The 14383-nt window shown below is 46.4% G+C and overlaps 1 protein-coding gene across 1 annotated transcript; it reads right to left on the reverse strand.

The window, feature by feature from the left end:
- Positions 1–4185: 4185 nt before the first annotated feature.
- Positions 4186–7557, reverse strand: LOC141020758 (B3 domain-containing protein Os03g0619600-like). The gene is made up of 7 exons (XM_073495699.1): positions 7549–7557; positions 6534–6623; positions 6315–6445; positions 5770–6004; positions 4927–5290; positions 4640–4827; positions 4186–4551 (listed from the first exon to the last, which is right to left on the reverse strand). The coding sequence occupies exons 1-7, from the start codon at positions 7555–7557 to the stop codon at positions 4186–4188; spliced, it is 1383 nt and encodes a 460-aa protein (XP_073351800.1).
- Positions 7558–14383: the final 6826 nt, after the last annotated feature.

A 14383-nucleotide genomic window follows, 5' to 3' on the forward strand; every position in this document is an offset into this window, starting at 1 on the left:
TGCTAAACGTATTATTCGCTATGTCAAGAATACTGCCAACATTGGTTTGAATTTCAGCAAGTCATCCTCTACACTTGTAAGTGCTTTTTCAGACTCTGACTGGGCAGGTTGTCTGGATGATAGAAGGTCCACTGGTGGCTTTGCAATTTTCTTTGGCCCAAACTTAATATCATCATCGTGTGCAAGAAAACAAGCCACTGTTTCCAGGTCCAGCACAGAGGCAGAGTATAAGGCACTGGCAAATGCCACAACTGAGGTTATATGGGTATAATCTATGTTAAAGGAACTTGGTGTCAGGAGTACTCAAGCTCCTTGTTTGTGGTGTGATAACTTGGGTGCTACATATTTATCTGCTAATCCAGTTTTTCATGCTAGGACAAAGCATATTGAGATATACTTCCACTTTGTGAGAGAAAGGGTTGCCAAGAAGCAACTTCAGATTCAGTTTGTGCATTCCAGAGATCAAATCGCAGATGGATTCACAAAACCATTACCTACAAGAAGCTTTGAAGACTTCAAATATAATATCAACTTGATGAAGTTGTGATAAGGGAGGGTGTTAAACACATCTTGTCACGTTACATTGTTGCACCCGAAGGAGGAGACTTGTGCCATACCGGCCGCATCTAGAGATAGAGATAGACTAGATAGGTAGTTCAAATATTCTCTTGTAACCTACTCTATCTTCTTATCCCTTCTCCTCCAAGTCTCCTGTAATATCTCAACTATCGTTGTATGTGCTTCAGGGAGATTGCGCCCCTGCCTATAACATGCAACACGTGCCCTCACACCGAGGCTAAGACGTTTCCGCATCTCGCACACGTCGGGCTACAGCGCCTTGGGACAGCGGCTAGGGAGGTGCGGGAGTTAGAAGACCTTGTCCCGGCTTTATGCCGGGACTAGCGGTAGCGGCTGTTGTGGCCGTCGTTGACCTTTTTGGAGGCTTCCCTGCTTTGGTGCCACACCCTTCCCACACGGATCCAGTCATCCCGGTCTATATGGGGAAACCCTTGATCCTGTGTGATCGGACGATGGCGGCGCCTTGGCGTCGAATTCCCTCTTGAGTGCTTCACCTTTAGAGCTCGGCATGGGCGAGCGGGACCAGTGGATGACAGCGGTTTTGGCGCCCGGGCTTCTGTGGCAACGATGATAATGGGAGCAAAGTCGGCAACGCGGCAATGGTTGAGGTAGTCAGCTCTTCTCCGGCGTGTCCACTGGATTGCCTCGGATTGTTTGTTAGTATGAAGTCGAAGTTGCGGCGGCGGGGTCCCTGTGGTGTACAATGACTAGTTGTAGGTGGCCTGTTCGATGATCTTCCGTGGCACCAGTTGTGCCTGGTTTTGTTCTTCATAGTTTTTCATCAGAGGAGCTACGTTGCCTGGTCGCAGGTCTTCATACAACTACACTCAGCCTCTTAAGAATTGGTTGAGTCGATGATCGCCGACTGTGAACTTGGAGTCGTTTGCTCAGGGTTTAGGGGTGATGACGCCTCTAGGGGAGGTATGATGACGATGACGCCTGCGTGCTGTCTCGACAAGTCACTCTTTCAAGTGGTGTATGTGGGTTATCTTGTGTGTGTCCCTCAGCGGTTGTGATGGTTTTCGCCCGGTTATCCATAATCAACCGGGATCTGGTTTTCGCTAATTTTTTCATAACTAACCTAGCAATTCTTTTCTTCCTAATAAATGCAGGAATCCTGCCATTTTAAAAAATACATTCTTAATTCTCATGATTTGTATAAAAATCCATATGGAGAGCGTAACTCCAAGACCAATGGGCCAACCGTCATGGACCCCTGACGTAAGCCACCCAGATGCGTGCCGTCCGGACCGATCGAACGCGAAGACACATCCGGCTCCAGGCCCAATGCCGCAACAAGCGGGTCCACCTGGTTCATCACACACGGGCACGAACGAAACTGCCGCATGACAGTTGTCCCGACCGCGCCTGTGGTGCACCCTTCATGGAGCCCCAAGGCTGGTCATCCAGATGCGCGCCGTCCAGACAGATCGAACAGCGCAGAGAACACCTGGGAGGCCCCTGCGGCATGGTAGCGTGAAACAGACGGCTCGGAGGACACTCTTGCACATGAAATCCCTCAGAGGCTGGTACTCCAATTTTTTAATAAATAATTAGGGAACATGTGCGAACCAACCTGTGGTTGGATGGTTAGTAGGACAGTGCTATCCCAAGCTCACCAGTGTTCAAATCCTATGGTTGAGTGTATGTGCGTGTGTATGAGCGTTTGCATCTGTACTGTGTTAAAAAAAGAGAACATGCCCGTGTGTTGCACTGGAAGAAAAAAATCACACACCCCTTAACATAATATGCATAACCAAGACACCCCACCCCGCCCCACACCACGCACAACAACACATTAAAATATAGCGAATCTACATGTGGTTGGATGTTTAATAGGACAGTGGTATACCTAGCCCACCAGAGTTCAAGTTCTAAACTTGACACATCGTATCGCTGACATCCCGCAGATTAATCCTAGGTTGAGCCGATCTGGGACCGTGCCACCCCATGGCACTACTCTTGCCCTCTGGAATCTACTATTTATAATGCGCGCTCACACCATCGAGGCCCTCTAAGCTTTGGACGACAATCTCCCAGCCTAATATATATTGATGTTACAAACTTCCTTCTTTGGCGATACGCGAAGGGGACATAACTGTAGCCCAGACTAGGGCCTTCCTACAGAGGCAAATATGGTTGCACGATTTAGTTCGGTTTTGTGGCACCGAGGCTTGATGTTATTAACGACTGAGGGGATGTGTGAGACAAAAGGACTTTACCCTCCGTGTTTACAGTTTTATCAATCTTGACCGACCGTCAAACAATAACCACTACTTAAAAGTATAACAGTAATACTAGCATCTACTACTGAAAGTAAACAACAAGCAAAACTACAACTAAAAGTAAGACGGTAAAGTGAACTGCAACTGAAAGTAAAACCGACAAAGCTATGAATGGTAACAAATAAACACATAAAAACACTCAAACGAAGTCAAGCAAAGTCGTGGGTTGTTGGCTGCTCATGATAAAGAGCGGGCTTGCCTCCGGGTCGACGAATCTTCGAAAAGTGGTGCGGTGATCCTTTGGGTGATGTTTGATGGTCGGTCAAGATTGATAAAACTGCGGTGAAGCTTCATCCATTTCTTGCAAGATCAAGCTGCGGTGCCCTAGGGCTGGGCTGGTGCTCTTCCTCGTGGTCGTCTTGTGTCCTGTTTTGTCTGTAGGTTGTTGGCATGTGTGTCATTAAACTGTGTTAATTGCTGCTATTGCAGTCCTTAAACTGGTTTGTTCTTGTACACCTCTGTGGACATTGTGGACCTTGTTTGATACTTGTTGCCTTTATCTATAAAGTCAAGCGTATACCTTTTATATAACAAAAGAAAAAAGAAGAAAATATCTGCACTGAATTATATCATGGCTATTTTACAACTTAGTACTGTCTCACTAGAAAAAAAAAATCTGCACTGAATTATATCATGTCTATTTTACAACTCAGTACTGTCTCATTCTCATAGCTCATGTTCGCAATTGTGGAGAACAAATTTGTGGTGCCGCTGCCCTATTTTAGGGAATCTCTATTTTAAGGCAACTGTTGCAGTCCCTATTTGGTGTGCTACGGCCACTTTCTCATGCCCTAAGAGTTAATTTTTTGTGCTCCAAATTTTAATCGCTTGGTGCCCTATTATAGGGCAGCTATTGGAGATTCTATAAGAAAGCACCAAGATCATCATGTAATGATAACCATGTATGTTTCTTGCTCAATGACTCCCTCATTTTGAGATAAGCCACATAGCTTGGCTCCCAGAGTTCAAGATCAAAGTAGCAGTTGCATGTAAGGCATACTTCAGCCTAACATTTCTCACAACGAATGATGTAAACCATCATCTTCCAAATTCAAATCTGAATCCCATAAAAAACATTTTCACTCAAATCAACTTCAGAAACACATCTTAATTTGTTCAAACTTGACCCATTCAAATTACTCTCAAATTAACAAAGTTCTGGCAGGATTAGGAAAACACTAAGATAACGTCTCATGATAGCAGACAAGTTTCTTGCTCTACTACTCCCTCGTTCCAAGATAAGCCACTTAGTTTTCCACCACCAAAAGTTCAGGATCACCAGAGCAGCAAGCATGCAATACATGCTTCAGGCTAAAATTTCTCACGGCGAATGATGTAGACCATCATAGTCAGAGGCTCCTTGTTCTTCATCAGCTTGAAGAGACAGAGGTCCCCCTCCCTCGGGCGGTTGGCGCGGGCGAAAGAGGTCCATCCTTTGAGAACCCTCATTATATGCGCTGTGTGTCGCATGCTGTGTTGCACATTGGTAGTCCATGATCTGCTCTTCCCCTCCCGCTGGAGCACCAAAGTTATATATGTCTATTCTTTCCACGATGATGGCCAGCAGCAGACTTCTGAACAAGATATCTGCTTGTGTATTGCGAGCCGAAGCGCTGTTTATATAAGGTAAGACAGGGAAAATGTTAGAATGACGCAACGACGGAGATACATGGAAATTTGTTCCCATCTATATATTGAACCAATAGGCAGAAACAGAAAATGTTTTCCCCCGAACTTACTAGGACGGGACTGTTATAGCTACCACCCCGACAGACATTGCTCTTGCTCATGACAGCGACATACAAGGGCAGTTCTGACTTGATTTCATTGACTTTCTCGAACACTTTTTCCTTCTGTGCTGGTGTTAGACAGGATTTGTCAGGCAACATGAAGGGAGGCTCAGAACCTCCCTCAGAATCATCAGGGACTCCAAGCTCTTCATGTTCCGAAGAGTACTCTTCACCTGGACAAGTTTTCACATGAATCAGAAAAATATAATGCCAACTAAAATGCAATATATGCATCCTAGCAGTGGCAAGATCTTAGTGTCAAGCTGGCATACCATCGGTAGGTGGTTCCACCATAGCAACTGCCATCTTTTTGCTTGTCCTTCCATGATTTGAGCCAATGTCAGTTCTTGCACCAGGGGAATGATCAATGCTCTCTTTGTGAAGGAGATGGGCAATCATTGTGAATCTTTTCTGCTTAGCATTTGCCATTGGTTCAAAGAGGTAGATGTCACCTTCTCTAACATGATTGTCATGGACAAAGTTCCCCAGTGAAAGGTTGCGCCGACCAGCATCAGACGTCCCAGATGGCCTGATAGTGAATCTGCAGTGCCAATCCTTGTTTTTCCTAGGCAGCTGGAGTATTATATTTGTATCTTTGCATGGCAAGTGCTCGAGTGCATAATCCTTACGTATTACCTAATTGACAAAGGGATAGAAAGAGATGGTGATACCGTTCAGCTGTTTTATATGATAGCCCAAGTACTAAAGAGGCTAAACTGTTCCAATACACATGGTTTTAACCGATAAGGCAACAATAATGCTGATTTAGTTGTGTGTATGCCTTTTGTTCAAAAAACAAATTGAACCGGGCTCTTCCCCTTGCCATGAAAAATATAACAGAAATACATCAGTCCGAGAACAAGATCCAGAAAGGGAAAAGGGAAGAGCGAGTTCAACACATTGGTAGGAAACCCACTACATGTGTTCGCATTAAAAGCACATATCATGGGGCGAAAACCTATCAACACCTTAACCTATGCCATTTGTGCAAACATATCCTCAGAGGTTTGTTACAATTAGAGCAAGACCACGGACTTTCCTAAATAGAAAAGAAACTGTACATGGCTACAGATAGTGAGGAGTTTATACAAAATGCGATGGTAAAGCTTACGTACCAGAGTAGGACCCTGTTTTACATTGCTCTTCTTCATCTGGACAACAAGCATAGGGATTTCAGGTCGAATTTTCTTCACTAGTGCAAGCATATTTACCTCCTGTGATTCTGTAAGATAGCATTGCCCTGATAACACATAATAGTTTGAAAGCTTCTGTAGATCATCTGACTCCACAGAATTGTCTTCTGCTGTAACGAAATCTTCGATAGTAAGAGACCAATGTAGTGGGGAGTAACTGAAAAATCTGATTACACAACTTAACCTGAGAATTCATCCGAAGAATAAGATATTGCAGGCATCGTTGATGATTTTTTGCAACAGTAGGAGCTTTCCTTTTGGCTTCCATCTGTATCTGAATCTTCCCCTGCTGACGACTGAGTAGCACCATCATGAGAACTACTCGAATTATCAACAAGGTGACAGCTCGAGGCTTTCTCCTTCCCATTGGAATCAAATATTGTAACCTCAAACGGGCCGTTTCCGAGGTGCCGAAACATCAAGGATAGTTTTCTTCTATTTCATTAGCATCCAGAAATGCTGCCCACCCAAGCTTGAGGATAATTCTGTTCATGTTCTCAGTAACTCCAACATCATATATGATCCCATTAGGGGCTTGAAGTTTGATGGTTCTCCATATCTTTCCTCCAAGTTGATTAACAAACCACTCTGGTAAGACCTATAACAAGCAGCAATGATGCAAACAATGTTTAATGCAACGAAAAAACTGTGAAAACCACTGAACCAGAAAAGACTGAAAAACTGACCATGCTATGCATAAAATTCCTATTTATCTGCCGAATAAACTTCAGCTTGCTCTGACAGCATTCACAAGGATTGCTCATCTTGTATGCGTCCTGTAAAACTAAACACATATTATGTTAGGTGGTATTAATCATTCAAGATTTGGTCATACTACTTGGGTCAGAGATCAAACACCTCACTTTAGTTTGACATTGATCTTATGACTTCGTTTTGTTTGCTTTTCTTGATTATATACCATTTTCAGATTATTAATCTTTTTTGAATTTCTGTGCCTAATTTCCCATATGAAAATATCATATTTTGCCCTATGGAACATTTGCAGATTTTCCTAACCCTCTCATGTACATGGATGGTTGGACCGGAGCAGCTCTCTGATCAATCAGACTGTTCGTCTTTTTTTTCCCTTTCTTATTAAGAGGACTGGGCAGATCTAGAGAGCCGACTGGGCAGAGGAACGTAATGTCCATCTGGATCTGGTACTATCTTCTTGAGATAAATCTGAAAACCACTCTTTTGAAAGAAAAAAGAAAGCTTAAAAACCCTGTGGATAAAGGAAACCATCGATTTTACAAATAAATCGACAAATCACGCTGTTCTTAGGATTCTGATGAACACGGTAAAATCCACATCTGGAAATACGGTCATGATCCAAATTAACTTCCGACTGATTAGTTGGCATGAGATGCAGAAGGTGAGTAGAACATGTATGACAAAAAAAATCTTTGCTCGCTGTTGGGACAAACCCACCGGCGACATACGCCGAACCGCCCTCCGGCGACGAACGCCGGAGGAAGGTAGAAGAGGATGAACAGAATTTTCCGGCGACGAACACCCCGGCCGCGGAACGGCCTGTATGTTGGCTTCTATTCAACTCAACTACTCAAACACACATACATGGAAACACACGCACACACGCAACACAACCCCGGAAGAACTCTCACATCGACCGGGCGCATACCACAGTCCCGACGGAGACTACATCTTCCTTAGGCCCCTCCCCCTCGACTCGGCACATACCGTCACCATGGCGCGGCAACAGACGACGCCACTCGATCAGTACATGGAGGAAGGGTCTTTATACCCGTGCACACACACCACCCGGCCGGCACACCCGGCAACAAACTCACGCACTAAGCTAACCACTACATGCACGATCCATATCCATGCATGACCACATGACCAAGTAGCACTAACTACTTGCATGCACACGCAACCTCAACAGCCTGCGCCAGGATCCGCATGCAGCGCCTGCAACTGACCGGAAAACAAACTCAAGTCACGATTACTCCTGACACTCGCATTGGAGAAAAATAGCTCAAAGACAAACCTAATCCCACCGTGGGTGGAGAGACTGATTGAAGGCTGCCTCTGACGTGGAGTCCCGGCGGCCGGCGCAGTGGAGTGGAGCAGAGACCTAGCGGCCGGTGTCCCCGAACTGGAGCTCAGACCTCGGAGACAGATGACCTGGTGGAGAAAACCCCAAATCTAGTCCTGGTCTCCTCTCCTGGATACTACCGAGATACGCCCAAAAATATCAAAGGGGACGGTGACTGACTAGTTAAGGCAAAGAAGCTTACCAGTTAAGGTAGCAAGCTGTAGTAAATAGTGGTAGCTTCTAGTGTGTGCGGGCTTGCTGTACACGTGCAGCCCAAAGTCGGCCGGCAGGTCTTGTAAAAAGAACTGTGCTCTCACTATTCGTTTTGGAGCTCGGCCACCATGAAGACCCTTTTTAAAAATAATCCAAAAAATCATAATTTGAAGTTTCAACAAATTCGACGAGAAATCCACATGGATGTATGGGGCATACCCAGGTATTTTAGTGGAAATGATCTAGCATAACAGCTACTGAAAATAGGAACGATTTTCGGCTGTAGTCCATGTCAACGCTACTGAAAATTCACTGTACGCGGAGTGCTTGGCTCTTCGCCGGGAGCCAACCCACGGGCACTTGGCAAAGCGAAGTAAGCCGAGAGGGGAACTCGGCAATCGATGTTGCACGGCAAACACGGGCATTTATCGATACCATGTGAAAAACACACTCGCCAAAAGGATGAAACTCGGCAAACGCTCTTTTTGCCGAGAACCAAACGTCTCACACAAAGTGGTGCCACATGGCAAGTCCTACAGTGGTTAGCGGCTCGGTGACTGTGGTAATGCTTTGCCGAGAGCCCATGACTTGGCTCTCGACAAAGAATTGTTTCCTATTTTGGACTTTTCCGTCTATGTGAGCGCTTAGTTTAGTCCCACCTTGCCTAAGGACTAGCGGCAGGACCGGCTTAAATAGTGGTGACAGTCCATATTCCTAACAATGAGAGCACTATTGGTTGCCAGCTATTTTTATTAACTTGGTTAAATTGCAGATCAGGGTATCAAGAGGGAACGTGTCCGATTTGTGAATGAAGTGCGGTTCATGTTGCTCCACTGGACTCGAAACTTCTGGTGCTCTCAAATGAGGCCATCGTACGACACGTGCCAGGCCCCCGTATTTTTCCGACCCGCCTGCAATATTGGAGAAATTTATTGCACTCTTAGGGTTTCAGCGCCAGAAATTGCAGATCTGCAAGGCAGACACATAAAATCATGCCCAGAAGCGGCACGGAAAATCCTATATGATGTCTTTGTGACATGCGTAGGACTTGTGCAGACGAGGGAGGGGAAGGCCAAGCCACCGAGGGGACGAAATTGCCTCACCGGCATGCCTGACCCAATCGTTTAAATCCTCAGAAAATCGTACGATGCCAGAAATCCTCATTACCTGACACGGTGTCATCACATGTCCCTTGTAGGGTGTGGTAGAAGTTCGGGTGCGTTTCAAATAAGCCTCATCTAAGACCGCTTTCAAACTGCATCTCCGAGGTAGTCTCTCGGTATCAAGAAGGAACGTGTTCGGTTTGTAAATGAAGTGTGTTTCCTGTTTCTTCGTTGGACTCGAAAATTCTTGTGCTCTCAAAGGAGGCCATCGCAGAACACGTGCTAGGCCCCGGTATTTTTTGGACCCAACTGCAATTTTTGAGACATTTATTGCACCCTTGGGTTTTAGCGCGCGAAAATTACAAATCTACAAGGCGAACACATGAAACCATACCCAGAAGGAGCAGGGAAAATCCTATATGATGTCTTTGCGACATGTGTAGGCCTTGTGCAGACGAGGGAGGGGCAGGCCTGCCAGAAGGGGGCGAAATTACCTCGGCGGCAATGCCTGATCCAACCGTTTAAATCCTTGAAAATCATACAATTTTGGAAATCCTCGGAAATCCCATGCCCCTTGGAAGGTGTGGTAAAAGTTTGGGCACATTTCAAAGAACCTTCACCTAAGGCTGCTTGTAAACTGCACCATCTCCGAGATAGTCTCTGGGTATCTAGAGGGACGTGTCCGTTTTGTGAATGAAATGGGTTTCGTGCTACTCTGTTGGACTCGAAACTTCTCATGCTCTCAAAGGAGACCATCACATGACACATGCCAAGCCCCAGTATTTTTGGAATCCGCCTACAATATTTGAGACATTTATTGCACCACTAGGGTTTCATCCCCCAAAATTGCATATATGCAATATTTGAGATAACTATATTACTGTTATATCTGTTTTTACTGCAGGGTTACATGAAAAAGGAATAAATGATGTTGACTATTAACCATTGCCGGGAGTCCCACTCGGCAAGGTTACCTTTCCCGAGAACCACTCTCGGTAAAAGTGATAACCTAGATCTAGGTTTGGGGGATCTTTCCTAAGTGCCCCATCGATAAGCACTCAGAAAAGGCAGCGCGGGACATTTAAGTGAAATTCCCCGCGCGCTCTCTCCTCAGACGTCACCTAGCCGAAAAACTCTAGTTCACCAAGTTGATTTGACACAGTTGAAAGATTTTTTGGAAGTCAAGCCCGAGGATGATGGTTATGGTGCGAAACTTAAGGTAACATTGCACAAGCTAGATGGCAAAAACAAAGTTCTTAAAAATACACCCCCTTTGAGGAATTAAGTCTGGTCATAGTGGGCTAGTAAGAGGATCATTGACTGCAGCTACATCATCATGACTTTGTATATAGCCTTCATGATGGTTCATATGTTAAAGACGTCGCATTAGATATTTATCTATTATTCCTTTTGTCTTTCCATCAGTCGAATCTATAATCGTCTGTTTGTTCTCCAAGATTCATGCTGGTTTTTCCTATGAGGTTGAACATTTGTTTTATTTTCATTTGATTTCTCTTGTTCGTTAATGGGCTTTGAGACCGCCCCCCCCCCCTAGTGTGATAATAATACACACGCATCATTTGTCTCCATTCACTACCCTCTCCCTTCTCGTTCTCCTCCTATCCTACCTCTTTCCTCTCCTGCAGCTAGGGTGCGTTTGATTCCTACATCCTTTATTTGTGGATTTGTTATACGATTTAGGTCTTACTAGCTCCCTCCTGGTTTATTGGTACCCTTTGTATTTTGTACCAAATCTTGACCTTAGGTTAACTAAGTAAATGTTAATGCATGTCACCAAGAATAATATCGTTCGAAAGTATGTTCAAATACGAATCCGATGATATAATTTTGGTGATATGCATTAATATTTTGTTAGTTAAATCTATGGTCAAACTTTGGTACAAAATACAAAGAGGACTAATAAACCAGGACGGAGGTAGTAGTTGATTGTGTTTGATTTGGTTTGTTGATTTACTATTTCAGTTTAGTGACTCACTTTTTGTTTGCATTAGATGCATGATTTGAATAAGATCCTGAGTTCTTTGATATGTTTCCCTTGATCTTGTTGTCCATGTAGTTGATTTTGATCCAATAGCATATAACCATAGATCCAATTTTTGTCCATTTACCCCGCATCATATCTCTCATGTATAGCTTGTCCTTCTTAACTTAGGACTGATGGTCCATGTCAAGATCAATATGAAGCTCCTACTCGGTTCGCTATGGGTCACTACTACAGTGCCAAATAAAACTGACCAACCAATAGTGGTCATCATTGACATGCCAACAACTCGCCATTGCTTCATGGTCAGTGCTGACTTTGTCATCACATATGAGACAACTAGCATGTCTGTTGGAAATATGCCCCAGCGCAACAATAAAGTGATTATTATGTTGTTCATGTTCGTAAATAAATTTATATTTTGTGCTATGATTCTTGAATATGAGGTTGAAATGAAAACTTAGTCGCATGTGTGAAAACAGAACACATCAAGTAGATCCATAGTATTAATCCTACCAAGGATCCTGGAGTACCCGCCTTTCTTGGCTGCTCGAGGGTGAAGAGAGGCTTCTAGCCGTCCGTTGCCTGGTGGCTTACGGCAGGAGCCTCTCGGGGCATCTCCTAGTCATCTGATCTGCACAGTCGGCACAGACCCAGGGGATCCGACTGGAGAGTCCATGACAGGACCGAAGGAGCGTGATCGCTACAGTTGGCATGTGTCCATGACGGGTGGATCGTTCAGTCCTCCGGGGCCACAGTCATTGGGCGGCGCCCCCTGCACACCCTCCCGTGCGCGTTGGCCTAGTCGGGCCCGCCTGAGAACGTCTTCGCCCATATCGGTTGGTTCTGTCACTACAGTCCGCGCGTGCGATGCGAGCGCTCCAAGCCGTCTAGGTGGCATGCGTCGGGGGCTTGGGGATGCTCTGAGCCATCCAATTTTCCCGGATGGGTTGGACCTGGGCAACCCGACTTGGAAGGTCCATGATGGGTGGACCGATGGCGCTTCTGGGGCCTCCGTCATGTGACGGACTTTGGTGCGCCCCATAGCCACACGCGAGAGCCTAGCTAGACCCGTCTGTCGGCGTCTTCACCCACACTGGCTGGTTTGGTCACTACAGTTGGCGTGTGCGGTGCGCTGGTGAGTAGATTTTATGCATACTTTTTAGAGTATATTTTAGTACCAAAGTCCCTCATATCATATCCATCTAGCACTTATTCATCTCCCCAATGCTTAGTTTTTTGCTTCCAGAACACATTTAAAATAAGAAAAAGGTATCATCTACAGGATAGGGAGAGCTCCGATTGACTAGACTTCACTATGAATATTGATGGGGAGTTTGCCAGTTAGAAGTGGAACTGGGCCCACATCTGGCTAGGTGTGAGTAGAAGGAATCTTGAAGAAGTTTGAATGATAACCCCGTTCAGAGTCCACGCCCAAGAAACGAAGACACAAATAAGGCATCGCCCGGACCCCTCCAAGCAAAGGAAGGAGAAGCCATGACAAGGAAAGAACAAGCCGTCCCCAACCAGAACACCGAAGAAAGAAGGCGCTCCACTGACCGAAAGCTGGGAATAAATATCTAGCTACCAAGATTAGAGTGTCTTCTACTTCAACATCGAAGCTGCCCATCACCATCAACATGGTGCACATGGAGATGATGGTGGTGGTGGTCGTGGGGATGGTGTGGTGGTGGTGGTGGAGGCCCTTATGGTGATGGTGATGATTTTCTTGGACTTCCCATCGAGATCGGCCACCAAATTTCTCCAGCAACTTAGTGTACAAGTATCCTACATTGTACTTTGTTATATCTATAATTTCAGGCAAGCGAGCTTAGGGTTGTTAGTCACATTGCAGGGGCTTCAACCTCGATAAATCTTATAACTTGAGGTTATGTCCCGCTGCCACATTACTCACGTATGCTATTGTACCACTGTTCGGGCACCCTGCAAAACACTATTAATAACATTAGTCATCAACCCGTGCACCTGCATAGGCTAGCGGAGTACAATCCTTGAAATAATGTGTTGCCCTTACTTAAAAAAGCAGAATATACTGTTTGCCTACATTCTTTTGGTAGTACATTTTGTAGACTATATATGTGGAGTAATATAGATTATAAAATTTGGATTTTAAATCCTAATCATTAAAATGCAAATAAGGTACCCATGCTTGTTGCCAAACTCTTGTTGTCTCTCGTCCCCCGCGTCCCTCTCTGAGGTGACTCGGGCGAACCCTAGCGCCCTCCGCCGCCGGCCCCCCTCCACCCTCCCTCCCCCCTCGCCGCCGCCGAGGGACACAGCCGGGCAAAGCCCAGGCAGTGCCGGCGGCGGCGGGGCCTCTTCCTGGCGCGTCTCTCTCTCTCCCCTGGCGGCGGTGCGAGTTCTTCCGGCCGGGCGGCTTGGCGGCGCGGCGCGGCGGAGCTCCGGCGATGACTCGGTCCTACGGCGGGGTGGAGGGCAGGGCACCGTCCAGTGGTGCTGCCGCGGCTGCGGCTTGGGGCCCTTGACCCCGATCTGATCTGGATCTGGGCCATGGCGGCTGGCGAGGCATGGTGTTCGTCGGGGCTTGTCGGCCTCTAGGCACCATGGGGGTGCCAGCGGCAACGCGTGCCCGGCGTGGTGACGCTGGTGGACGTGGTGGTCATCTTCTTCCAGAGATGGCCGGCCAGAGGCTTGGTGATTGGATCTCGAGATCCATCATCTAGTCCCGACTGCGAGTAGGGGAGACATGGTTGCCGATGAAAACTGAGCCGACGGCAGGTGATGGCGGCGTTCTCGCCGTTACCTTGATGGAGGCATCGCCGTGTAACTACTGTCGACCCACTCGTGCTGCTCCGGGGGAAACCCTAGGATCTGGTGTTCCAGATCGGACGATGGCGGCACTGCGGTGTCATTTCTCTCTTGGGAGCATCGTTTGTGGAGCAGCGCTGGAAGTCAGAGGCAGCAGGTGGAGCGGCTTCGTCTTGCACGGAGCTTTGGTGGAGATGAAAAGTCATGCCTGATCGACAGGAGCTACGCTTTGTCATGCCTGGTCGGCAGGTGCTACGCATGACAGATCTACCAAGGACTTCAAGCTATGTCGGCCGGTGGTACTTGGCAGCATGGCGTTGTGACGCCCCCGATTCAATCATACACTAATCATGCACGCAAACGTGTACG

This window comes from Aegilops tauschii, chromosome 3, assembly GCF_002575655.3.
Source record: "Aegilops tauschii subsp. strangulata cultivar AL8/78 chromosome 3, Aet v6.0, whole genome shotgun sequence".
NCBI classification, from domain to species: Eukaryota; Viridiplantae; Streptophyta; class Magnoliopsida; order Poales; family Poaceae; genus Aegilops; species Aegilops tauschii.

Coding starts and splice junctions, on each gene's coding strand:
- LOC141020758 (XM_073495699.1), bottom strand. Junction 4,828..4,926: donor GGTGGAACCACCTACCGATG/GTATGCCAGCTT, acceptor AAACTTGTCCAG/GTGAAGAGTACTCTTCGGAA. Junction 4,552..4,639: donor CTGTCATGAGCAAGAGCAAT/GTCTGTCGGGGT, acceptor TTCAATATATAG/ATGGGAACAAATTTCCATGT.